Here is a 27,995-nt window from a genome sequence, read left to right as displayed (position 1 = left end):
TGTTGGTTTTAAGAGTCAAATTGGGGCCACTTAAATTCTGAGATCAGAATTATTATGGATTTTCATCCATGTTTATTAAATTAATTATGCATTTTGTGAACCTTTATTACTTAATGACAAAATTCCTTTAATACTGAATCGAAAATAAATGGATTCACTTGTTAAATATTCAAAAAAAGGAAGTGTTGACTCGGTTATAGCTATGGATTTTTGATATTTTGATTTGGTTTATGAGTACACCAAAAGCCTTAGTAGACTTTCCAAAGATTCCCTCTGAAATTCTAGACCACTCACCTTCCTTCCCCATAAGGAAAGAGTAGAAGCACAGGTGGTTAATACTGAGGTACATCCAACCCTGCCGGGGGACCTTCCCCTTCCAGTAGCTGCAAGAGTAATAGTTGACAAGCTTCTCTTCTTCAGGCATGCCAAACAGCCTATGGAACTTCACGATGGCCTCTTTAAACTTCTCTGTGTCGTCATCTTCCTTGATGTCATTGATTTTGTTATACTCTGCAATGATGCCCTAATCAGGAATAAAACACAAAGCATACAACCGGTATCAATATGACAAGCTGTACATAATAGAAACAAAGAAAGATTTCTAAGATCAGCATTTTTTAAAAATCACAAACCCTGTCCAAGGGTAATCCCCTAAATTTCAAGCCAATTAACAAGTGGCATTTGCATACTAAAAGAACAATAGAGATTTTATTATGTTTATTGGAGCCAATTATTTTCAAGTCACTCAGAATGCAGCTCATACTTTTAGTTTACAAATGGGGAGGTGTAAACATTTTGCCAGTTGTATTGTGTTTACTAGAGCTTATCATGACAGAGTCTTCCCAAGTGCCAACTCCTACCTTTCTGAAAATCAACAAAAATCATCATGAGAGACAAGAAAGGAAAGAAAGACCAAATGCATGTCACTTAGACGCACAGGGCCATTGACTCCCTATCTCAGGACCGTTTATAACATCAGGGACCCTAGAGAAAAGGAACAAATTGTCACTGGAGCAGGAAAAGGGTGAATGTGAGAGCAAAAATGATACTAGACAGAATGTGTTGACAGCTGGACAAGAGATCAAGCCTTTGCATAGCAGGTGACTGGCGTGCTCTATTGTTTCATTATTATAGCAGCTTACGAATGCTATTTCATTGTTACCCAATTCCTTTGTAATTCTTTGAAAACTGGTTTCTACATTTTCTAATAGAAAATGCTCCCCTGAATTCCACCTTTCTCTTTGCAATGTCAGATCCCCCGCCCCTCTTCCTTGTCTCTGCCTCAAGGCAGCCTGGGAAGGCACACACTGGAGAGCAGGACTCATATCTCTGTGAACTTGGGCCACCTCTTAACTCTCCTTGACATGATGCAACCCTCCTGAATCCCTAGGATGGAAAGTTGCACCTGCCTCATTGTCCCTAGAATTCCTGCTTTTAGGTTCTTACGCTTCTAGTGTAACCCTTATGTGCCCTACACATTTATCTTCTTAAAACTAATTTTGACTAAGAAATTCTGATAATCGGAATCCTGACTGTTTCCCCACCAGTTAGTCTGAAGCTCTAGGCCTCGTACAGTTTGGGTCTGTTTTAGTCAGCTTTTTTGCTGCTGTGACTAAAAGACCTGAAGAGAACAATTTTAGAAGAGGAAAAGTTTATTCAGGGGCTCACGGTTTCAGAGGTCTCAGTCCACAGAAAGCCAGTTCCGTACCTTGGGGCTCAAGGTGAGGCAGAACATCATGCAGAACAGTGTAACAGAGGAAAGCGGCGGCTCACGTAATGATCAGGAAGCAGAGAAGAGAGACTCCACTTGCCAGATACAAAATGTACAGCCCCAAGGTATGTCCCCAATGCACCACCTCCTCCAGCCACACCTTACCCACATTCAGTTACCACTCAGTTAATGTCATCAGTGGGCTAATTCACTGAGTGAGTGAAGGCTCTTCTCACCTAATCATGTCACCTCTGCATGTTCTTGCAATGTCTCATATAAGAGCTTTTGGGGGAAATCTAATATCCAAACCCTAACAGAATTCAACCAACACTGAACCTTTTCAAATTTCATTGTACTACATCTGACCACAGTTTTGCATTAGCAACTCTGCCCCAGCCAGCCTTGAGGCATCCTCCAGGCCTGGACATGTGTTTACTCACCTTCTGGCTTTTGATCCTGCCGTTCTGTGTGTCTAAAATCTAGAATGAGGTTGTTCTGTTTCATTAATCCTACCACACTCCAAAGTCTGGTTTAATTCTTTCCCACCTCCATGTGCACCTTCTCCCAACCGTGATTCCTTTTCCCATATTAAGTACTATCAATTTTCTCTGCATCATGTGTTGAAAATATGTCCTGAATTTTATTTCCAATACCAGATCCCCCTTCACACCCCCACTTCTGTTACCAGAAGTTTTGTTCATGAATGATGGTAGGAGAGGGGGCTTTGGTTTTCCAAACTCTCCATCATGTTCAGTTCTAGTAAAAGTAAGAACATAAACAACAATCCTAACAGCAAACAGTGGACCTTTGCCAAGAGCCCCACAAATCTCCAACCTGTTCTTCTAACAGAACCCTGCCCTCCCCCACCCCCACAAGCCCTCCAAGCAGCCCAGGAATGAATGTGATGGCTTCCCAACTCCCTCCTATCATGACTGTCTGCACACTGATTCTGGAAGGCCACTTTCTGAAAAACAGACCTGACCATAACATTCCCACCTTAAAAACTTCCCCAGACCATGGGTGAAAGAGAAGACAGGTCCACACCAAATCTCTTCCTATAAAATCTCCATTGGCCAGAGTCAACCTTTCTAGGTTTGACAGAGATAAGCATGTTCCCTGTGACTTTAAACTGATCTTCAATGAGGTCCACATTCTCACCTCTAGGCTCTCTTAATTTATATGTTGGTGGAAAAAAAATTGCTTATATGTCCCTCCATCACGAATTATGAATCCCAAAAATGATAGTATCTTGAACATTTTTTATCACCACTATCTAGCATGTAAGAATATTCAATAAATTGTTATCAAATGAGAACATGTCATCTTTCCAAATTAAAATATCACTTATGGGGTCACAGTTGGTTTTGATGTATAGTCCAGAGTTGCAGATTTCTAAATCTAAAATTGTTTCAGAGTTGACTGTACTTAGGAAGGTAAACACCAAGCTGTGGGCTCCTGGTCTGTCATCACCCAGGATGACAGTGTGGCTGGCATTATCAACAGCGATGACATTACTAGGAAATATCTAAAATAGGATTGTTTTCTGTCATTATATTTGATACTATTCCACCGACAGAGCAGAGACGTTGAGCTCCATGGAGACCAGGAGAGAACACTTGTGGACCCAGGCCTCCCAGGGTTGAGCAGGCGTTAACAGAGGGATGTGGTAGGGACCAGAAAGAGCCAGAGGCTACATGCAGGCATCAGACCTCTGGGCGGGGAGAAGCCAGTTCAGAAGGAACGGGGGATGAAAAAGCTATTCCCAGTTGGCAAATACACCTCCAGCCTATTGACATTTCAAAGTTGTCAATGCCTTTGAAGGCAGATCTAAAATAATACAAGAATGAGAGAGAAATAAATGAATGAGTTATTAAAGGTGACAAGTGAAAGCCCACCAATAGGAAGCAGCAGTCGGGTCCCCAGGCAATCCCAACAGCCAATCAGCTCAGAGTAAGCCTGCAGCCCTCAAGTGGGCTTAGGTTTGCTCTTCTTCTGGACCACTCTGGTGGAGGTCTTACCCAAAGTCCAAATAGGGAAGATGTTAGAAGAGAATGATGCCCAACAGACTAAATGACACCCCTATGTTTTTGAGTGGAAAAACACTGAGTCAGACTATGCTATTGTAAGATGGGTGAAATATCACCTTTCCAGAATGTTCATTAAAATTTCAAAAAGAAAATGTTTCAAAGTATGAAATGATTGAAAAAAAAAAAAACCATGAAACTGAGTAAATATCACTCTGAAACACTCCAGGGCCTAAAAAACTTGTATCAGTAGACCAGGTTTTGCCAACAAATTTCATCATAAGGCTAATTAATAGGCCCCACATCTAACTCTCACACCTTTACAAAAAGACAGGGTCCAGAATGCAGAACCTATAGTTTGCTCTAACTTTTCATCCAGGAGGACTGGATGATGAAACAAAGGAATATCTTCTCCCCATAAGTTCTCTGGGTTCCATAGAATATAAAATTGGTCCCTCCAGTTCTACGCAATAGCACCTTGTAACTTTGGAAAATTGATGCAATCAAAATGTGTGTGACGCCCGATGCTAATTTAAATATGCAAAAGGATATGGACAAAGATTTTACAAAAAGAGGAAAATTAACTTGGCAAACATGAAAAAATATTCACCTCATAATCAAAGACATAAATTTTTAAAAATTAAGATATTAAAACTATAAAATAAGTGAAACAACTATAATCCTGAAAAGTAAGCAATGCATAATCACACAGGGATTCTAATATATTGATAATATCTATTTAGATCCACTAAAATGTTTTAACTACTTAACCCAATAATCCTCATTTTATAATCTATTCCAAAGAGAGAGGAAAACACAAAAACTTGTGGGAAAAACTGTGAACAAAATGTTAACTGTATTTTTCATTTATACCTCTCCTCCACCATTAGAAGCTATTAAGGAGACTACTGGAAAGAGAAGAACCGTAAAAGCAATTATGGAGTCATATCCAGTTATTGATAAAACAACTAAAATTATATAACAATATGGAAGATATCAGTAAAAGAAAAATGAGTGGACTGCCAAATTATATGTACACTGAGACTACTATTAGGATTCACAGGCATAGCAGAAGTCTAGAAAGAAATACACAAAACAGTATGTGGGGTGTTTGGATTATAGTTGCCTCTGTAGTATTCCATTGATAATTTATAAAAGTTAATTAGATTGCAAAACAAATAAGTCTGTTGGTTCCCTTAATTAGTGGATACTCTGTGAAAATGTAAACTATTCATTTGCACATGAATGACATTCTTTTATACATAACCGCAGTAACAGTAATTCCCTCCTCATAATTGGTTTCAGGGGAATTAAATCTGACATTTTTGGTGTAACGCAAACAGTAAAAAGAATGGCAACTTGACATAGTTTGGCTTGATTGACTGACTCATTCATTCATTCATGCTCATAACTACTGTCTTCTAAGCTTTGGTTTCTTCCTATAGCTCTTTCTTTGTGCCAATTTCCTAAGGGTGATGACATTTGAGGGAGGGCTGTGACAGGTGACAGACAACCTCCAGTGAGTGGCCCTGGATGGAGATGTTGCTCCAAGTCTCTGTGTTTTTCTCACACCAGTGGGTGACCCCTTTCATCCAGACCCTCCTTCATGAGCAAATTAGGAGTTCTCAGACACTCCACTTACGTTGTTTCAGAAATTCAGATACATGACTTAGAAATAAAATGCTGATAAGACTGGGTTCCATCAATAAGCTCTCAATTATTCAAAATTTACTTTTGGTTTTATTTTGGTTTGGTTCAGAAGCTGCCACATTCTAGGAGATGGCCCTAAAAGGAATCATCTTTTTTTTTTTTTTAATTATTTTATTGTTGGTTGTTCAAAACATTACATAGTTCTTATTATACCATATTTCACAGATTGATTCAAGTGGGTTATGAACTCCCATTTTTACCCCGTAAGGGAATCATCTTTGAACTGATCCTTTCTAATACGTCCTTCTGTCCCAGTTTTACCTTTATCATTACTCTTCTAATCTCTCTGATAAGGGTGGTGTAGAAACTTAAACCACAATCCTGTGGGTGTGCATAAAGATTCCTCCTGAGGGGCAGGTGGAATGGAGACAGAGGCTGGTGTTCCCACCTGGGCCTTTTTCTATGGTCCAGTTCAAGTTCAGCTCTTTCCTTTAAAAACATCAGACCCAAAGGGGAAATCAAAGTCCAGTGTATTTTTAAAATTCTTTTTCTGATTATAAAATTACTACATGCTTATGGGAAGTTTAGCAAAGTATAAGAATTAAAATAAAACTGAACATATTGGGAAATTTTATAGGAACCGTCAGACCACTTTCTAGAATTCCACCTTCCATGGGTATAAAGGCTTTTACACTATGCCTACAAATCCTGATGCTATGACAGAAACAACTTCTGATCTTGACCAGATAAAAACTCACAACTTTGCAAGGCAAAATTATCATGAGTGAAGTCCAGAAGACATATGATAAACCAAGGGAAAATGTCTACAACATGTATCACCAAAAAAAGGCAGATGGCTTTTGCATACTAAGAATCATAACATATTAAAGAAAGATAAAACCAAAAGCCCTGTAGAAAACCTAGCAACAGGTATGAGCAGACATTTATAGAGATACAGAACAGCCTTTCGACATATGAAAAGTTGATCAATTTTTCATAAATGAGAAAAACAGAAATTGAAATAACATGAAATATTATTTCTTCCTCATCAGATTAGCAAAACTCCAAAAACTTGATAATGCACATTGTTGGTGAAGCTATGGGAAAAGAGGCACTCCTTTGCCATTTGGGATTTAAAAATGTACAATTCTTGTGAAGAAATTTGGTAGTGTTTTTGCAAAACAACACAGACATTTGCCCTTTAATATGGCAATACTACTTCTACAAGCTCATCCTAAAAATACAATCCCAATAATACAAAAATATGCACACATATTCATATGTGTGCATATTTTTGTAATATATATATATATATATATATATATATATATATATATATATATATGGAGGAATATTTAGAATTGCAAAATACTGGAAAGGACCTAAAACAAGGACATGGAATTTTAAAAACTGGTACAAATCCAAATAAAACCTGTTACTAACATTGTACCAATGTTCATTTCTTATTTTGATAAGTGTCCTAATTATGTAAGATGTTAACATTAGGTGAAGCTTGATAGAGTGTGAAAGGGGATTCTTTGTACAGTCTTTGCATTCTTTATAATTATAAACAATATTTCAAAATAAAAAAAATAGAACTACAAAGATGTTTTGTTTTGCTTTTCAAAAAGCACGTGAGAGAATTCTATGAATTGACGTGGCATATTATCAGGAGATTTCAAGTGATGAAAACAAAATAAATAGCAGCCTATATATGGAATACATTTTGATAACAATGGAGTTTGTGAAGTCTTACATATAAGAATTAAAGGTCAGTAAGTAAAATGTTCCTATTAGCTTTTTTCTTTCTTTCTTTTCTTTCTTTTTTTTTTTTTTTTTTTTTTTTGGTATGGGGATTGAACTTGGGGTACTCAGCCAACTGAGCCACAGGATGCTGAAGAAACTGAAGTGCAATAGTTTTTCTAGACAACATCCTGTCCTGGAACGGGAAACAAACAAACAAACAAACAAACAAACAACAACAACAACAACAAAAAAAACCTACCACCACCAACAAACCTACAAAGAGCATAACGGGGCCATTTAGAATTCAAATATATGCCAAATAGTAAAGTATAGTATTAATGTTAAATTAACTTGTAAAGTTAACTAATGAAATTGATAATGGTAGTGCTCTTGTTTTGTAAAATATCCCTATTCAGAAGAAAACTTCCCTTAAATTGAGTGAACAGGCGAATAAAGCAAATGAGGCAAAATGTCAACAACAGGTGAACCCCATAAAGGGTACTTAAGTGTGTTTTCAGGCAATTCTTATTTTCACAATACTTCTGTGAATTTGAAGTTAGTTCCACTTAAAAAGTTGGGATGTGAGAGTGTGTGTGTGTGTGTATATGTGTGTGTGTGTGTGTGTGTGTACATATGGTGCTGGGGACTGAACCCAGGGTCTCATGTGTGCACTGAGTCACATCACCAGCCCAGTGTTTTGTTGTTGTTGTTCCCCAACCCACTACCTGTATTTTTCCTCTCACAAATGTGGTGATATCATTCTCATTTTCGAAGATGGAGAGCGTCTGCAGTAGATTCTGCTCCAGCCATTCCCAATGTTCAGTGATTTCCTTTCTGGAGCCACCTGGATAAATGTAAAATGATGATAATGAATGTCAAGTTCTGTGCCTTTTTTTTTTTTTTTTTTGGTATCAAGGTTTGAACCCAGGAGTTCTTAACCACTGAACTACATCCCCAGCCCTTTTCAATTTTTTTTTTTATTTTGAGCTAGGGTCTCAAAAAGTTGCTTAAGGCCTCACACTAAGTTGCTAAGACTGGCTTTGAACTCAAAATCCTCCTGCCTCAGCCTCCCGGGTCACTGGTGCGCACCACCACATTCACCAAGATATTTTAAAACCCAAGCTCACTTTACCACAACTTGACACCACCAAAGGAGACTATCACTGCACATGTCTCACTTCCAATGCTACCTATCCTCCAGAGGAAAGAGGTGAGATCGTGAAGAACATGGAAACTCAAGAGGAAGCAGGGCTCATTAGTTAAGGCTGATCAGGTGGGTCCAAAACTTTTAGGACCCGGTTCAGAGTGGATGAAAGCAACGTGTTCTACACTCATTTTTCTGCACTGGGAGTTGACCACTTCTCTCTCCTCCCTTCCAGAATTTTCACTTTACAGGGTCCCATAGATCTTGTTATCTATGAGGTTTCCATTGTTCAGCTGCAACACTGAGAGCTGGTATATGAGCCAGTGGACATGTGATGGACCACCTCCTCTGATGGGCAAAATTACTCTCACTTCAATTATGAATGAGATGTGGAAATGGACCATCTCGGGGAACAGCAGCCGGCCCTCACTAGTACAGCTACATCTCAGTTTTTAATAAGGAGCATTTATCACCTCACCTAAGGACCTCCAGATTTAAGCAGCCCAGGCCTTGTAGCACACACAATGACACTGCTCACACTCTGGGCGTCATCACAGGGACACTGTCAGATATAGCTAGAAGACACTAGAATAAATTCTTTTTGTGATTGATAATGATCTTGCAGGAAAAAGTTTTTGTGGAATGAATTATCCACATGTCGTATGTATAAATTATATGCACTACTCATTCCAAAAGTTGAGAATGATTGTGTGATTCCATTGATTTACCCTTTGGCCATCTCCTGATTCTAAGTTATCTTTTGATTGATTTCTCCAAAGTATCCTTTTTCTCTGTTGTTTGTCACTAGCAATTCAAGATCTCTCAGAATTTCAGTCTCACTCCGGATAAAGAAAGAAAGGCAGAAGACACAAACGTATCTGCAATTTATATTCAGAACTCTGGTTGGAGAACTCAACTCTCATAGAGAATGAGAGGTACTCTCATAGAGAATGAGAGGTACACCCAAAGGGCTTCAGACTCACTGTTCAAGGAAAGGCTAAACAGAAAAAAACCAAAGTTCACTTTCTTTTACTTTAAGATTAAAAACCAACATAGCCTCCACAGGATGCTCATGGGGCTGGGGACATAGCTTAGTGGCAAAGCATTTGCCTAGCATGTGCAGGGCCCTGGATTTGATACCCCAGCTTCACAAAAATGAATGAATAAATTAAAATTAAAATAAAGAAGTATTTAGAAGGGATGCATACATAAAGAATAAAAATCAGATTTTTTTTTAGTGGAGAGCTGTCCTGTGAAAACACTAAAGAATGAAATTCTCTTCTCCGTGGATTCTTTTCACAGCTCACTCATTTGAAGTCATAGTCAAGCACATGTAAAAGCAACAGGAAGACTCTTTACTATATCATAGCAAGATATGGCTGGTCTCCTCTCTCTCCTACCAGCCCCGTTGAATGACTATAGACAGTTTGCTTAATTTCTGTCTCAAATTCTTTACAAGGAAAATGGACACACATTGAAATAATAAAAATTCTTACTCACTTTAAATTAATGTTGTGAAAATCACAAGGGAAAATGTCTTATAGACATAATTTGGAAAGTAGAAAATACTTTTCAAGGGTCTATTTGGAATATTTAGGAAATGAGTCAATTTGGGGGAGTCTGTCAGAGAGAGAGCTTGAAAACATTTTATAGTTAAAAATTTTAAATCCTAATTATAAAATTTTCTAAAAGTACTGGCCCTTCCTTGTCTGCAGAGGCCACTGTCATCATGATACATGGCAGATTCCAAGGGCCCTGACCAGAAGGCGTTGGTGATGTGCCTTCCATCCATTGTTCGTCTGTGCTGTTGGCACTGACTAATGTACTGCACCTTAAGAAAGAGGCACTCCTGGGGACCCACAGGACTGCTGAGTGTCTCCAGAGCCACCGGGCATGATTCCCAGCCTCTGATTTGCCTCTCCTCTGCTCCCGTCGTACATCAGTCAGAGATGAGCCTTCCAGAGGCAGAGGCTCAGCTCAGCCATGGTGGTCTGGCTCTTGACTGGTATCTCATAATGCTCTGCCCACTACCAGGTCATCAGAACACCGATTTTACTTTTAGATTCCCTGTTCCACTGATCAAAGAATCCAACCCAAGCATCTCACATCAAATTCAACAATCCTTGGTTGTCATGAGTAGAAAAGTCCGTCAGTTGCAAACCTGGGCAGAACAGGTGTGCCCTCAGGTTTGCTGATGCTACCTTCAAAGTTTCCTTTGTGCACATGGCCAGGTATGTGCATCTGCGCTATACACACTCAGAGCAGAAATGGTGCATGCAGGCAGGTGCTCCTTCAACAAACATTTGCTCATACTTCCATGGCATTACATGACAATCCACATGGCTGATGTGTCTTCCCCACCTATATTCAAATACAGTCATGCATGCCTTAATTATGGGGATGCTTTGCGAAATGCATCATCAGGCAATTCTGTCATTGCATGAACAACACAGAATGGACTTATGCAAACTTAGAAGGTCTAGGCTACTACATATTTAGGCTATGGTCCAGCCTACTGTTCTTAAACTACAAACCTTGACATCATGTTACTGTACTGAATATTGTAGGTAACGGTCACCCAATGGTAAGTATTTGTGTATTTAAACAGGTTGGTTTACACCAGCAACACCACAAATACATGAGTAACACACTGCATGGAGATGTTGCCATGGCTACTTCAGTAGGTGACAGGAATTTCTCGGCTCCATTTTAATCTTAGGAGACCACTGTTCTATGTGGTGCATGAAAACTGTCATCCAAGATGCTTGCAGGGAAGTTCAGGTTTACTATCACCATTGTTTCCCAGCCACGTGTCCCCACTGTGCCAGGACTGCCTGCCTTCCACTGTTCATCATCCCCATGAAGCCCACCCTCTACCACCCAATGACATTTTCACCCGTGGCTCTTTCTCTACTGTTCTCCTCTGGAGAGGTAATACCCACATTTTGGTCTCACTGACCACTCCTGGCCCCCACTTCCATGGCTGTCGCTTGGCTGTTTCTCTTCTGTCCTACACCTCTTGCTATTTCTCCCCCATCTGTCAGCATCAAGCAAGAAGGAGGGCCCTGCAGGGTCCCTGAGTTCAGTGGTGCTTACTGTCTAGAGGTCTCAACTCTTCAGCCTAGTCAGTGCTTCGGGTTTGCTTCTGTGCTACCAAAGAGGTTTTCTGGCTAAGATTCCAAGAGTTCCAGAAGTCTGGATTTCAGAAAAGAGAGAACTTAGTATGTTATTATATGAAATGAACCTCATCACTATTTGAGGAAAGAAAACAACAAATGCCATCAGCCAATGGTAGCTACAGGAACTAAACTGTAGATCCATACCCAGTGGATACTTTCCAAGGGGAATAATATGCAAGTAACTTTTACATTTATATTAAGTGCATAAATGCACCATATTCCCTAACCACTTTCCTAAATGAATAATAAATGAGGAATAATAAATAAGAAGAATATTTGAGGACCAGTGTCTGGCCCCAGATATGAAGACAAGGAATATGAGGATATGTGTAAGGTAAGTCTGGATTCACTCCCCCACCATATAAGACAAACCGCCAAGATCTGATCCAGGAAAAAAACATTTCTGGAAGGATGTGCTCATATCTGTCCACTTCTCATCTCAGAACAAAAGGTATAAGTTACCTCTCAGAGACAATAAAGCAGATGTCCCTGAACAGTTTGGGAGCAATTATCATTTTTTTCTAGACTATTCTTAATAATCAGCAAGAGGCCAACGGAAACATGCCTGAACACAAAATGTGCCTCAAAAGTATATAAGCACAGCGCTGCAAGAACCAAAGTCCCAGAACTCTTTGATACTGTTATTTTATTTTCTTTCTTTTTTAAAATTTTAATTTGTGGTATTGTTGTGTTCGTTCCAAGTGAGATAATATGAAGCTATTTTGCCGTGAGTCTGAAAGGGACTGGTTTATTTACCCAGCTGTTCATGCAAAATTTGTTAAGAGTTCAGAAAAGAAAGGAAGGGCTTGGCTGTTGATTTTCTGGCTCCATTTATAGATATAGAGCACGAAAAACAAGCCGACACACTGTGCAATCAGCTGGGATGACAAAGGAATTTGGGGTCAGGTATGAGAATCCTTCAGGAAACCCCAGCCAGAGAGCTCCACTGTGACTAGATCAGAACATGATGGGTTCCTGTTATTTAAACATTAATTTCTGAAAAATAAGAATCTCTCTCATTTAGGACAATTTTTTAGACTATCAACCACAGGTCGTCTACAGGTTTCTGGGCAAATTTTAAATACTATCTATGATGATGGAAAATACTATGTCATTCTAGTCTAATTTCTCATCTGGTTTGAAATGTATCTTGAAGTACATGAAGTCTACTTGAAATTAAAAGAAACATCAAATAGACCCACAAATCTTTTTTTTTTTTTTTTTATCATATCTGGCCTCTGAGGAGTAAGAACAAAAGTTTAAGGGCTCCAATGATGGAAATTTCTCACTAATAAGGAGTGCATGCATACACGAGTTCAGCTGTATATTTGTAAGTACACACAAAAATAAAAACCACCCACAACACAGTAGAAGACAAAACAAAACTTTAAAGACAACTAAACCTTCTAGGGATTAAAAAGCAACCAAGATAGTATTGTGAGATCCAGAACAGGCTGTGTGGATCACTGAGCTGATCCAGGCCTCAAAATTACTCAAATAAAGGGAATCAAATGAAAAACAAACTGTCTATTTTATGGTCTTGTCCAAATAGAAATACAGCCTCAAAGATAAAAATTTCGAAGTTTAAATGCCAAGTGAAGGCAAGAGCAATACCCAGTACACTGCAATAACAATTACACAGTCTGTATCTATAAAATCACCTCCCAGAAAAAAGTACAAACTTGTACTTGGAGAGGGCAAAAGAAAATCCCCCCCAAACAGTGTTTTGGTTTGAAACAGTTTTAAAAACAAAAGGGAAATCCACTTTTTCAAAATCCCCACCTAATTAAACACATGATTATAAGCACTTTAATAAGATAACACTAAGGCCAGATGCCATACTTTATAACACACAGCATAGTCATAGAGCAACCCTGAGAGTTGGGGTCTTTTTTCCAGACAGAGAAACAGAGGTTTTCACAATTTTATAAACTAAATCTAGACTTTGTAGGTTCAAAACCTGTGCTCTTATTTGCTCCACTTCACTGCCTCCTCACATATTTTATAAGTGTGGTGAGTATGAACAGAGGCTGGAGGAGACAGGCTATGAGGGAGGTAATATAACAAAATACCCAGACCACAGACGTGGATGTCACCAGGTACACCAGGTTTCAAGTCCCTGCAGGGCCACACATTAACCATGGGACCTTGGGTAAATGACTTAACTTCCTCTGTGCCTCATATTTTTCATCTGTAATATGTAGGCAACAGCTGAGACCACATGGTTTGTGCTAGATGCTAAGTAGATAATACACACAAAACCCATAGCATAAACCTAGAATATACAAAGCCCTGAACCGGTACTTTTGCTGCTACCACCACAATCAGCAAAACAGAGACCTCATCTTGAAACACGATGCAGAAAATATTTCGAACTTCTGATGTTAGGACACAAAGAGCTCCTTAACTATTGCCTAACACACATGCAGCGGAAACCTCTGTGCCCTGACGCCCTGATGTCTGGACTGCAGTGTCCACACTACCTCACTAGAGTGTGGACAGAACAACTTCTGAGTGAAAATGGTACACTCTTTGTATAACACTGGTCTTAATCTCCTCTGGGTCATAACTGCTCATCGCTCCATAATCACTGAGAAAACAGAGCCCCAGTAACTTATCCGACACTGGCAGGAGGAATCCGAAGCTGACATTCTTATTTTACTTAAGGGCCCTCTCCTAACTCAGTGATGGGAATGAGTCAATATTCTTTGACTCATTGTTATCTACTTTTATAAATTTATCCTAAGGTCATATGCGCAAAGATTTTGCTAAAGAGGATATTCCCTAAGGTTGTTCAAAATGCTTAACAGCAGAGGAAAAAAACCCAGATGTTCAATACAACATATTGATCAGTTAAATTACATTATATGCACAATAAAAAGTATCCACCTATTAAATTGACGTTATAGAAATATGTTGTTGAGATGAAAAGTATTCTCAATATATTAGCTTTCATCCTATTTCATACATTCTAAATTTTATAAACAAACAGCTCATATATTTACATATAATGCATATATAGTATATACATAGAATGTGTATATATTATTAGGCTATTAAGTCTGGAAAGTGATAATTTATGATGTGCTATTATGGTTTTCTCTTTTTATTCTTTTTACTTATCTGTATTTTCTAATTTTCATAATGAACATGTATTACTTAAAGGAACAAAAGCAAATTTTTTTTCTTTTCTTTTTTTAAGTTGCTGTTCCCAAGGATTAAAAAAAAATCCTTGAGATATACAGACCAAGAAAGTATTATTAAAAATACTTCAACCAGATTAATGAGAAGTTATATTCCATTTATGTATGATGTGTCAAAATGCATTCTACTGTCATGTATAACTAATTAGAACAAATGAAAAAGAGAGAATAGAAATACCTATAACCTTCACGTTATGTCTATCTCATGTGGAAAGCAACTAAATTACCCAACATTTTCTCTGTCTACGGTAGAGAAACAGCAAGAACAGGCCAATTAACAATCTTTAATTAAAGTCTGGGTCTTACCAGCTCCAGTCTAAAGGAAGGTTTAATCATAAAAGCCAGCATGGCGCCACTTAGAAAGTCATGAGGTGGGAGGGGGAGACCTAAGAACTTGGCTGGAGCTCCACCTAATTAGTTAGAGCTAGGAAGGCTAACTTGGGCACATTCACTTTCCCTCTGTATCCTCCTGAAATAAGTGGGGTGGACAAGGGGATGGATTGATGTGTCTCTCAGTTCTGAAACTGAATGACCAGCTAGGACCAAATGAGATTCTGGAATGGTAGAGAAAAGGAAATCTAAGTCAATGGGAAGCCATATTAAGGCACTGTTCAGGGCTATTATCAAACTACAGGGTCCATATTACCCAGGGCCAGCTGATTATTATACTGGCAGTAAGCTACTCCAGGTCCAAAAGATTCCCGTGAATCATGTCTAAAGCAAATCAGACAACTAGGATTTACAGTTAAGACTGCTGCTGATTTACAGAAAGTGGTCAATTTCATAACATGGTTGGTCGCAGCCCCTTTAATTTAACTGACATTAATGACACTTAAGGTACAAGACATAGGCCAAGATCTTACACTATGATGGATTCTACAGGGCAGTGAATCAGACTGCCCAATCTTCTGCTGAAGTTCCTCTTACAGCAACAATTCATGAAATTCAAGGCAATTAAAAAGCTGTCAACATATTTTCCTACTAAATAGTATTAATTTTGTTGTTGATGAAAAACTAACATTCAAGTTGCAAGCATAAAAGTCAGCATATTCGAGAAATCCTTTTAAGGTAGCTGCTTCTGCTCTTAAAATCTTGTCATGAAAGGAAGCCAGGCATTTGGGTTTTAAATGCTGAATTGGAAATCGTTAAGAAAAAACAGTTAATGGGTGAATGGGACTTTCATAAAGGTTGTCACTTCCGGGAGTCTTCCATAAGGAAATTCTGGAGCTACCTCTATGGGTAATCGATATATACAAAAGCAAAAATCCATTCCGGGCTTATTATAATGAGATCATGCAGTTGTGACAGGCAACACCGGGGAAATGAAAGCACATCTCTTTGAGGCATATTTTATGCCATCAGCAGTTACAGCCGAGTGTTCCCTAGTCTTGGCTTGGCAAACAATTCAGAACTAAATCTGCTTTGTAACTCCGGGTTCTACCTCACCTGAGCATTCACAGGAAGGTCTACTTGACAGAATGACAAAGAAACAGACGGAGGAACAGCAATGTCAGGCAGTGACATAAATGTCAATGACAAGAAAGGCGACAGATGAGGAGGCACAGGGAGAAGAGACACAGAGGCACATATAGCTCCTCCTATCACCAGATGCTGATAGGAAGACCAGGGTCCTGGAGGGCTGCAATGAGAGCCAGGGGTGGGAAACGCCCCTCTCCCCACCATCTCAAAACCACCCAGGGCACAAGTGATGGGAATGCTGGAGCTGAGAAGGGGGCACACCCTCATCAAGGCAGGAGTCTCAGGGGCTCCATGACCTTTCATGTCTCTGAGTTGCACTTCTTCACTTGCTGCCTGCAGTGTCTACTTTAACACTTTCTAGACTGTTCACCCACTAAATGCAACCCTTTCCCAACCACCCACCACAGCACCCATGACACATCAGTTTCTGGTTTCCCTTTGTGCTAAGTGGACCTGCAGCTGGATGCCACCTGTGAACCTTGGTACACCAGCAAGTCTGTCTTCTTCAGAGTCCCAGTTTCCTTCTTCCTGTATCCTTGACCCCTTTCTTGCTCATTCACATCCTTCACTTCTAGGCAGTTTTCCCCAGTGCCTTGAATCCTAAAGCTATTCTTTCATTCACAGAAATGTGTGAATGACAAGGAATATGTCCAACTGTCTCTCCTGAGGCTGTTTGCATCTTAGCCAGGATACTTTTAAAAGGATATAGCTATGATGTTAGAATTTCAGGTACTACTAAATCCTTGAAGGAGTAATACTAGGTCACCTGAGCCTTCCATCAGCCTGAAATCACCCAGATACTTCCCCTATTTGTATAGAAGGCTGGCCTAGAATCCTGTGTTTAGCTGGGTATTCGGTAATCAAATAGAACTCTTATTCACCTAAGGCTGCAAGTGAGTATTTGCTTATATTCTCTTGAGAATTAATTTTACATGAGCAGAGATCATCTAATTGCCTTCCTATCTTTAGATTCTAGCAAGTTACTTCTTTAAAAAGCAGAGATCAACTTAAAAAAATGAATGAAGTCAACTTAAAGAACTTATAAAGAACTTAAAGTCAAACTAAAGTAGCATTGCATTGCAACCCAGAGTAAAAATGTAAATACCCATGAGTCTATAGTGACATCAACAATTTAATAAATTAATAATGAAGGGAGAAAACAGAACTTCCATGCAGAAGAATAAATAAATTACCTAGATAGTCTATCCTCAAGATCCCCCATCCCTTGAGGATGAACCATGTGTAGTGACTTTCTCCCAAAGAGTGCAGTTACAAAAGCAAAGAAGAGAGTGACATTACAGTGTAAAAACCAGAAGGACACCAGTTCTTGCAGGTGATCAGAGACTTTCAAGGCCATAAATCATGTTGATAATATGTACTCATGACACAATAAGATGAAAATGGCATTTTATCTCTAGAATCTTCCCCATAAAAACCCATCACCCCAATCTAATGACAAGGAATAATAACAAGAAGGAGAAAAACATCAAAGGAACTTTCTACAATACATCTAACCAATATTCCTCCAAAAAAATCCTAAATGGAAAAATCTGGAAAATTTTCTGAGTCAAGAGGAACCTGAGAGTATGAAAACCAAATGTGATATGGAATAAGGTTAGGGCCCTGGAACAGAAAAAACGTTAAGTAAAACAAGGAAATCTGAATAAGCAATGGATTCTATCTTATACTAATGTTCAATATTGGTTTACTAATTGTAACAAATATACCATACTAAGATATTAATGAAAGTAGAAACTATGTATGTGGGGGGTACACAGGAGGTCTCTGAATAATCTGTCCAACTTTCCTCTAAATCAAACTATCTGTCCAATTATGTAAAACTAAAGTCCATTAATATAAAAAACCTAGGGGAAGCAAAAAAAAATTTAAAAATGAAGCATTTGGTACCTATGGTGATTTTTCTGCATTTAAAAGAAAACTACCTACAAACAAATCATTTTTTAAAAATCTGGTCATTTTGTATTAGAAGTTCTTGTGAGACACTGAGATTCTATCTCACTCTAGTCAGAATGCCAATTATCAAGAATACAAGTAACAATAAATGTTGGTGAGGATATGGGGAAAAGGTTCACTCAATTGCTGGTGGGACTGCAAATTGGTGCAACCACTCTGGAAAGCAGTTTGGAAATTCTTTAGAAAACTTGGAATGGAACCACCATTTGACCCAGTTATCCCACTCCTTGGTTTATACCCAAAGGACTTAAAATTAACATACTACAGTGACACAGCCACATCAATGTTTACAGCAGCTCAATTCACAACAGCTATACTATGGAACCAACCTAGGTTCCCTTCAACAGATGAATGAATAAAGAAAATGTGGAAATATATATATAAAATGGAATATGACTAGCCATAAAGAAGAATGAAATTATGGCATTTGCTAATAAATGGATGGAACTGGATCATACTAAGTAAAATAAGCCAATCTCTAAAAACCAAAGGCTGAATGTTCTCTGATATGCAGATGCTGACTCACAATAAGGGAAAAAGAGAAGAAGAGAAATTCATTGGATTAGACAAAAGGAAATGAAGGGAAGGGAGGGGTGGGAATAGGAAAGACAATAGAATGAACTGGACATCACTTTCCTATGTTCATATAGGAATACTCGGTCTGTGTAACTCCACATCATGTACAACCACAAGAACGGGATCCTAATTAGAATAAGTTATACCCCATGTATGTACAATACAACAAAACACATTCTACTTCCATGTGTATTTAAAAAGAATAAATAAATAAAAAGAAAAAGAATTCTGTGAGAGATCCAATAACAGCAGGGCTGTTTGCTGCCATTATAAACACAATGTAGTATCCAGATTCTCATCAGGAGTAATAAATGATCTCTACTGACAGGAGGTACTGTGTGCTAAGACAGACTAAGTATTGCTCAGTACACCTGAGCACCCCACACATTCCTCTTCATTTCCCAGCTTCCCCTGCAGTTAGGCTGAGCCCACATGACCAATTCTAATCAATGGAGAGTAAGCAGAAGGGTCTGTGCCACTTCTGGGCTAAGGAAGTTCATGTTCAAGCCTTCTCCTCCTTGCAAGCTGAACCTGGAGGACTCGTGTTCCACAGGGTGTCACTACAGATGGAGGACGTTATGTGATCCAAATAAGACTCACTCAGAATGAGCAGGTTTATTGGGTTAAGCCATTAAGACTGGGGGGGGGGGGGTTCTTGTGCTCAAACAGCTAAAGTTCACTCCCTGAAATACCAGTGATTGCATTCACAGGTACATGTTCCTCCCCTTCTGGCAGAAAGCTGTTGGTTTAAAGCTTTCTGTAAACTCGTGTCTCACCCAATACTACTTACCACAAGCGATGGTCCAATAGACTAGAGAGTCTGGAGTCTGGTACAGGATTCGGTAAGGAGCAACCCGGGCACTGGAGTCCAACACAACATCAAGGGTACCCACCAGGAGGCCTGTGGATGGAGAAACAGGAAACAGGTAAGAATTTCCTCAGGACTTTCCCCAAATCCCTGAGGCAGTGGGAACATGCCTGTTCTGCTGGATCTCCCAACAGCCCATCTCCCATTTCACTGGCTTTGATAAAACTTTCTTCTTGGACATGGTGGTACTAGCTCTCTATTACTTGTTTCAACAACCTCTCAGAGAAATTGCCACAACTTGGAAAACAGTAGGTTTCAAACCACTAAGGCTAACAAAGCTCCTAGAACAGTTCCTGGCGTATGGTAGCACTTAAAAATGCCTATTAATAAAAAATAAATAGTAAACACTTATTATGCTGGGTTCCTTGCTTTATCCATCGTATGCTTGGTATGTATTATCTGTCCCCTTTTCAGTCATGAAATAAATCCTTCCTCTGAGTAAGTGGGGAGCTGTGCATGGACATCTGACTCGCTGTGCCAGGCTGCCCCACCTACTTCTTGAATCTGCCCAACTTTCCTTTTGCATTGAAAAACGATTCAGCTCAGCCAGCACTAGGTTTCTACTATGGGCAGGACAAACCCTGTGGGCCCAGAGCAGAATGAATAAGCTGGAGTCCCTAGAGCATCTCTAATCTAGGAGAAGAGGCCACACAGTGTTTTCATGCTGTGTTTAGCAGTGAAAAAAAGATGTGAAACCAAGACACTTTCTTCTTTCCAAGGCAGTTTTTGCCCTTTGTGATATCCATCACTATAACCACAGATAACGGGAACCTTCCCCGTACTCTGAAATGAGGCAGTCGTGAGGCTGGGGCTCAAGACCTGCATTTTGTTTTTTTTTTTTGCAGTACAAAGCTGACTTCTTTGTTAAGAGCCTCCATGATTCACCTCTCTGGAGCCTACCAGGTCTTCAGGGAGACCTACTCACATTTGCCAAATCCCAGAAAAGCCTGATTATTCAGCAACTGAGGTTAGCCATTTCCTTGTGAGAAATACAAATGCCCCGGTACACTCTTTTAAGAAGACACAATACTTTCTCTTTCCAGGATGGAAGTTGACAAGAAAAAGGAAATTAAGAGCAAAAGGCATCCTGGTGCCCAAAGCAGGAAGGCACCTGTAAGGAGAAGGCTGCCCAGAAGCATCTGACTGGTACCCAGTTAGCGCAGCAGCAGCAGCCACCACCCTGCTCCTCAGACAGCAGCCCTTTCAGTAGTGGAAGCCAAGCTGTCAGATCCGGTGGTGACAGCAAAAGGATTCTGACAGCTTCAAAGTGGGAGCTGTCATCAGTGCAAATTTCTCTTTTAACACCTTTCATCCAGTATCTCCAACTAAGAAGGTGGTTCTCTCCCATCCACAGTGAGTCTGCATCAGACACCAAAGATGTATGCCCTATTCTAAAACACGGGGACACACACACACACACACACATTCTGCAAGGTTTAATAAATAGATCTTTTCCTTGGCAGGCCCCCAGAGGCCATGTGTTCAAGGCATGGTCCTCAGGGTGGTAGGTGTTCTCTTAAGAGGTGGTGGAAACTTTAATAGGTGGGGGCTATTGGGAGGTTTTTAGGTTATTAGGTCAGTGTCTTCCAAAGGGATTATGGGACCCTGGTCCCTTCCTCTTCCCTCCTTCCTCCTGGCAGTTTGCCCTGTCACACTCCCCACCATTGCCATCTGGCACCTCCAACAAGGCAAGGGGTCAGCCCAATCTTGGCGTACCCCCAACTAAATAAAACTTTCCTCTTATAAGTTAATTATCTCACATATTTTGCTGCAGTAACATCAAGCTGGCCAAAACCACACCCATAATTTAACTGTCCATAATTAGTCTAAAGCTGCATAGAACCCAGCATAGCATAGGGTGTGGATTTAGGAGGACCGACTAGGAATGCAGAAGAGTCGAATAACCTTGGGACATTACACGTTTATTTCCAAAGCCTGGGTTTTCTCAATTGCAAAATGGAGAAATACACTATCACAAGATTGGTTTTGAAGACTGAGAATACAGGAGTCAGTGCAATGAGGCTGGGTGGAAGGAGGGGTTTGGAATGCGGGGCCAGGCTCCTGACTAGAGCCTGCCGAGACTCTCCTTAATTCAATTTTACTTTTACTTTGATTGTAGGATGACTCATTCGGGATGACTTGGGGATGCAGTGAGAGTGGCCAATGCTGGGAGAGAGTCATTCAAGGCTTACGGATTCCCTTGTTCCATCACCACCCAAACTAAACATCCCACCTAAATGCCCCAAGCGCAGGCTTCTCATGAAGTTCTATTGAGCAAGAACCAGAAGTTCTTCTGCAAATGTCACCACCAGTATCTCTGGATGTGCCATTCTGTGGTAGTACCATGGAGACTCACTTCCCTGCACTCTGGGAGCCAGGGGTGGCGTCAAGAGCTATGGATTAGTCATCTCGTTCAAAAAGCTCAGTTCCAGCTCTGACTCTGTTACAATCAATTCTGTGGAGGGGACAGGCCATTTAACTTCTCACTACTTTGAATTCCTCAGTTGGACAGGAAACAGAGCATTTGCCTTCCTGAACTAGGGCCATTAATCAAGACACCTAAGTGAGTTAGACCACAGGGAAGTCCTATGATTGTCCTTGGTCTTTATCAAGGGCAAAGCATCCATTAAGACTCCCTCCAAACCACAATGACCATGAGTGAACCTAAGCACACCAGAAAAAAAGAAAAAAGAAAAAAAAGACTTTTGCTAAAGTAAAAAAATAATTCACTTGCTTGGGTCTGTATAAAAAAATATATCAAAAATAAAATTCTCAGAGTATGCAGTTTCTCAAGGGCATAGATTTCTCATAATGTACCACACATGTGTATTTTTGTTCGCTTTTTTGTGACTCAAATTTACTCTGATAATCTCTAATTTCTTTTCATTATCTATAGAGGAAGAGTATGTTAACAAGAAAATCAGAAAATAGTACTGGCTGGGAAAACTGGATTTCCTCTTGTTAACCAGAAATCAACTGCATGTTAACTAGAAATGCAGATCCATCACTCGTGATAACTGAGTGTTAGTAAAACTTCTTTCTTCTTGAATCAAAAGAAGACATAAGATACCAAAACTTCCAGAAGTATCACATGTTGGTTCTCAGGCACAGACTTCAGTCTGGGATCAGGGAACAGTAGTCAAGAATCAGCCTATGTGGTTTAACAAACCTCTGAAAGAGAGTCATTATAGACAGAGAGACTCTTCCAAGGGCACACAAAGTTCACTGAGCAGAGTAGAAGGCCGAGACAGCCCAGGGGTGACACCGCCCGACTCTAAGACCCAGCCTCCTAGAGGCTCAATGTCTGTATTTTTACTGGTTCACTCAACTTCTATATTCTCTAACACAAAAGAAGAAAGGCCTCTGGAAGAGTCCAACCTAGCCACATATCTTGATCACCACAAGTGGCCCCAATTAAAATCCATCTCCAACATCCATCATTCTAGTTAAGGAAATCTCTGTGTCAGTCAGAGATAAAGAAAAGTTATTTGCTTAATGTAGAGTCCCTTGGGGTGAGATGCCTGCCAGTCCCCAGCCCTGAGTGTCCAACTTTCACTAACATTTCAATGAAAACTTAACAGATGTCCATACTTACTCCAGGGTCCATATTAAAATATTCCAAAGTAAGTTACAGGCACTATAATGTTGGGATACTCATATTAGACTATTTAAAAGTCTGTGTGTGTAAACATTTAAGGCATTGGATATCCATACAGAAAACTATGAGCTGAGCTGTGGGTTGGCCAGTCAAGTCCATAAATACACGACACCCCAGAATCCTCAGGCCTGTAACGTCTTTGTCACCATGACCAGACTTTCCTCTCCGTTTGGAACACAGTGCTCCTTTGCCCATTCTTGACTCTTGCTACTTCAAATGGAAAACTCCTAATTATTTAATGCCACCTCTTGCCAACTGTATTCTCCATTCCAGCTCTTTTTCTATAATGCTTAATACATTTATTTAAAATTACTAGCACATATTGTTTTGTCTTCTCTCCAGACTGGGAACTCCTTTGACAGCAGCATCTGATCCACTCTTGGACCTAGAGGACTTGCACTTTCCATAGAGGTCAGTAAGCATCGAACATGTGTTTGATGAATAAACAAGTCAGTATTTTTTTGAAAAAGTCAACATAATAAATTACTCTTGTGTTGCAGAAACTCTACAGATACAAGACTCTAGGAAAGAGAAAAGACTCCTATACTTATCCTCTACCCATACAGGATACCAGAAGATGGGAAATCATCTGGTCTAGAGAATCCAAAAAAACAAAAGCAGTAATCTGAATTCTCTTAGAAGTCTTATTTCTCATAGCTCCGAAATAGCTGTCAAAATACTGAACCTCTTCATCATTACCCACACAAAGCACTGTTTTAACAGCTGTTCTAGTCAGCTATTTCTGGAGTTAAACAATCTTTGATCGCCTGAGATAACTAAATCAAATTATGGCCCTCAAAATAACTCTTGTCTGAATCTACCTATTACATTAGCTTGGGAGCATCTTGTAATGCAAAAGAGCTATTTTCAAGGACGGTCAGAACACACACCCACAAGTGGCACATTTAGACCTCCTATGTAGCTGTCTGCACTAGAGGGGGTGTCAAGCATGCAGTCACCTCCACACCTGGAGCGCGGGCTGGGACTGGTATAAGCTGGCAGGCTTACAGCACAACACAGAGGCCCCCACTGCCCTTCTGGGAGCCAGTAGGGTCAGGAGAATGCTGGGGACTTTAAAAGGTGCTCAAGAAAACATCAATCCACATACCGATGATCTCGGATAATTTAAGGTCATGCTGGACAGGATCTGAAGATCATTTGTCCCCACTCCTTCAGTCATGGAGCCAGTTAGAGATGAGGTCAGGATCTAAGAAGTGCCCAGCACAGTGGGCAGGGGAGCAGGCTAGTCCTTGGCTCATGCATTGCCCGGTTCTTAATCTCTCAGTTCCACCTTTTCCTGGAAGTGCCTGATATGTACTAAATACTATTATTATTTAAATATTAAATATTTTAAAAATATTATTATCAATATCTAAAATGATAGGAAAGTATAGGCTATTATAGAGTACAGGTACCTTCACTCCAGTGTTAACACTTTGTCTTATCTGCTTCAGAGCCATATTTTAAAAGTAAGATAATATACCAGACACAGGAAAGGTCCCTTTGTATTCCCACAACCCTAATTCCCTCTATTAACCATTTTCAAACTGTACTATATTCCTCCCATCCAGGTCATTCTTCTTTTACTGCCCATGTGCATGTATCTGTATCAAGGCTGATGGAGATTTTAAAGTTTATATGAATGACAGAGTAGATATTACACAACTTATTTGTGCAATAAGGTTTGTGCAATAAGTTTTATGAATCTGATCAATTCACTTTTCATGTGCTGCAATATTTCACAAAATAATTGTAATGCAACTTATTCATTTTTTTTCCAGTAAAGAACATTTGAATTTATCCCCATTTTTTTTGTTGAATAGACAGTAATTAGATTCTAGATGCATGAATCCTTAAGTATATGAGCATGGTTCTTTAGAATAGAGTTGCAGGGCCCTAGGGTGAGTGAATTTTGAAACCTTATTAGATATTACAAAACTGCTCTCCAACTGGCTGTACTCATTTACATCCTGACCAGGAAAGTCATCTCCAACATTTATCGTTACTAGATTTAAAAATCTTAACCAACATCAAGGGTGAAAAATGTATCTATTTTTTGTTTAAATTTGCATTTCTCCCATTATTAATGATTTTGAATTATTAATGTCCTGTCTACTGGCCGCCATTCCAGTTTCCTTCTCTGTGCATTGGATGTCTTTTGTGTTGACATTTGCTGACAAGGTACAGGTTAGACATTCAGAGTTTACCATTTTAGAGGCCTTCACTAATATGTACCCTGGATTTTGGTTCATTTCAGCAAATATTCACGATCTCTCTAAGGCCAGAGAAGCAGAATACTTAGATTTACTTCTTTATATATTGTCTACATAGATCCAAACAATTTGGATCAGCACAGGCAGCCCCTGAGCCTGTCTCCTGTGTCTGGTGAGCTACCTGGGCCAACACAAGGTTTCCCTAGGTCACCTGGCTTCACCCTTGTTCTGCTTATGGCTCCCTGAGATGTAACTGATACACTTCCTGGAAATCTTAGCATTTACGTGGGCTACATGATACTCTGCAGAAGTAATTACACAAAAACATCCAGAAACTGCCGCCAACAGCCATTCAAACTACACCATAAACTTTCTACTTCGTTTAACAAGACATGTTTGTTTTAAATGCCTTTAAGGCTTCACAGTGTTTCATCTGATCTAAAATGTCCTTTCTTCTTCTTCTTTTTTTCTTCTTGACAAACTTCTTCTATTTCCCTCAATACCCAGGTCCGGGCTCAGCTTGCTGATGTGTTTGGCTTTTTCCTGGCTTTCTCCCTCTGCCCCCAACACTAACCCCCAATCTCCTGACAATTAACTAAATGTTCCCTTTTCTGAGCTCTGCAAGCCACTTTGCACTTGATGTTACTTAATCAGCACATGGTTTCCCACTTGAAAACTTAAAAAGTTCTGTTTTCTCCCACCAGACTGTGAGTTCCTGGAGGGCCACACTGCCTGGGAATTCCCAAAGCTCCTAGTGGCCGGCAGCGCGTTATGCTGAATAATTATGACATGGACCACAAGGTGTTCGATTTGATGGGCGTAAGGAGAAACCAGGAATTGCTGCAGAGCTTATTCATCTTTCTACCACAGTTCCCAGTAAAACACGGGTAGCAAATCTGTCTGAAAGTTTAAACTGTCGTAGAATCTCATCATCGAAGGAGACCCAGACTTAACGAGGCCAGGAAACCCCATCACAGACAATGGGTTCAAACTCATCTAGAACTTCTACTGTAAGAAGTAAATTTCTCTAATTTCCAAAGTAATTGTCACTCAAGTTTGAGATTTTTGATTAATTTAGATCAATGCAGGGTATTTAGGGAAAAGAAAAGTCTTCTTATCCCCCTACTTTAGGAAAGTAGAGATTACGAATTGGTGCCAAAAATCAAGAAAACTCAAAGATTTAATTACCTACTTGAATACTTGTGCTCAACACAGATTGGTGAACACTGTTTGCACACCATCCTGGCCAGCGGCCCCGGGAGAGGTAAAGGAAAGAGTCTCATGGGCAGCTGTGAAGAATGAAGACATTGCCAGATGAGGGTCATCAGTGCCATAATGGTAAGTGAGCCTGGGTTCCTAGTATCACTGTGAACAATGTGAGGTACGCATGCGCTAGCGCTGGACAGCCACTTTATGTAAGAAAGGAATACAGGCCGTTAACTGTTCTCTTTAAGAAAGTGGGGATTTGGAAGGCCTGATGGGGAGGAGGCTGTAGCAGGAGATGGGGCCAATGTTCTTCTGTTTCACAACCTCAAAGAGTACTACAGTCAGTCTCAAGTCTAGGTACTACTGGACACGAGGGAAACAAATTTAAAATATATAGAGAGACACATAACAAATCCCAAGATGAGGATTCTACCTTCCGTCCAGAGAGTCTGGAGTATTTTGTAAACATGGTGTATTCTCCCACTCCTTCCTAAGTATCTTCAGGTAAAAGTGGTTTCTCAACAAGCCTGCTCTGAAATGTTGATATAAACGGGCCAGCCACAAATCTTTCCTCTCAAGGTCAATAGCTGCTTCTCTGATATAAACGGGCCAGCCACAAATCTTTCCTCTCAAGGTCAATAGCTGCTTCTCGCGACAGCATTCCAGATGTACCTCTATCATGGGCCTTCAAGATGGGAGGAGCCAGTCATGTCACACATAGGGGGTGTGTGATGGGAAGATGAGTTAATGAGAAGTCTAGTAGCAGAGCAAGTGTATCACTGTCTGTCAATTAGGCAGTGCTTCTCAAATTACGTGTGTTTAAGGATCAGTTTTGGTATGTTTCTAAGATTCTAATTTATTGCATACTGATATTTATATGAAATAGAATGCATATTAAATACTAAAGAACATATAAGTACTATAAAAAAGACATGAAAATACAAGCCTCCAACTATTTTATTATTAAATCCAACAGACAAAGTGCTCCAGATTTCTAGATGCTTAATCTCAATTTCTGTTCTTAGCTGGAGGCAGAATAGTAACAAAGAGTTCAAAAACCTGCACTTTAAAAAGCACTAAACTAGGAAAAGGGAGGTTCAAGGGCAATCTTTTTCTCAGAATTCTGTTTATTAGAATCAGAGTAATTTTAAAGAACAAATTCAATTCTAAATCTTTTAATTTGAGAAAAAATTATTGTTTTCACAATTCAAACTAAAATGAAAATCAACATTTCTCAATTGAAGGCCAATATATGTGAATGAGGGCAACATGAAGTTTTTCTTGTGTCTTTAACCCAAGACGCTGGTTCAAGGGTGTAGAGCATGGGATCCGGTGTATCAGGTGACTCATCTCTACAAAGAGGG

At 39.7% G+C, this 27,995-nt stretch overlaps 1 protein-coding gene across 1 annotated transcript in view; it reads right to left on the bottom strand.

Annotated features, from left to right (window-relative positions):
- The window catches only part of TBC1D9 (TBC1 domain family member 9), a 111,052-nt gene that overhangs the window by 43,604 nt on the left and 39,453 nt on the right, over nt 1–27,995 (bottom strand). The window contains exons 2-4 of the mRNA XM_081303701.1: nt 19,477–19,587; nt 7,857–7,975; nt 295–523 (exon numbers count right to left, since the gene is read on the bottom strand). Of these exons, the coding sequence (XP_081159827.1) occupies nt 295–523; nt 7,857–7,975; nt 19,477–19,587 (459 nt within the window). The remainder of the gene's footprint in view (nt 1–294; nt 524–7,856; nt 7,976–19,476; nt 19,588–27,995) is intronic.

The sequence above is a fragment of the Spermophilus citellus genome (genome assembly GCF_964194105.1).
Source record: "Spermophilus citellus genome assembly, chromosome: 8".
Taxonomy (NCBI): Eukaryota; Metazoa; Chordata; class Mammalia; order Rodentia; family Sciuridae; genus Spermophilus; species Spermophilus citellus.
Note: the sequence above shows the minus strand (reverse complement) of the source record. Positions and strands in the feature narration are given on the sequence as shown.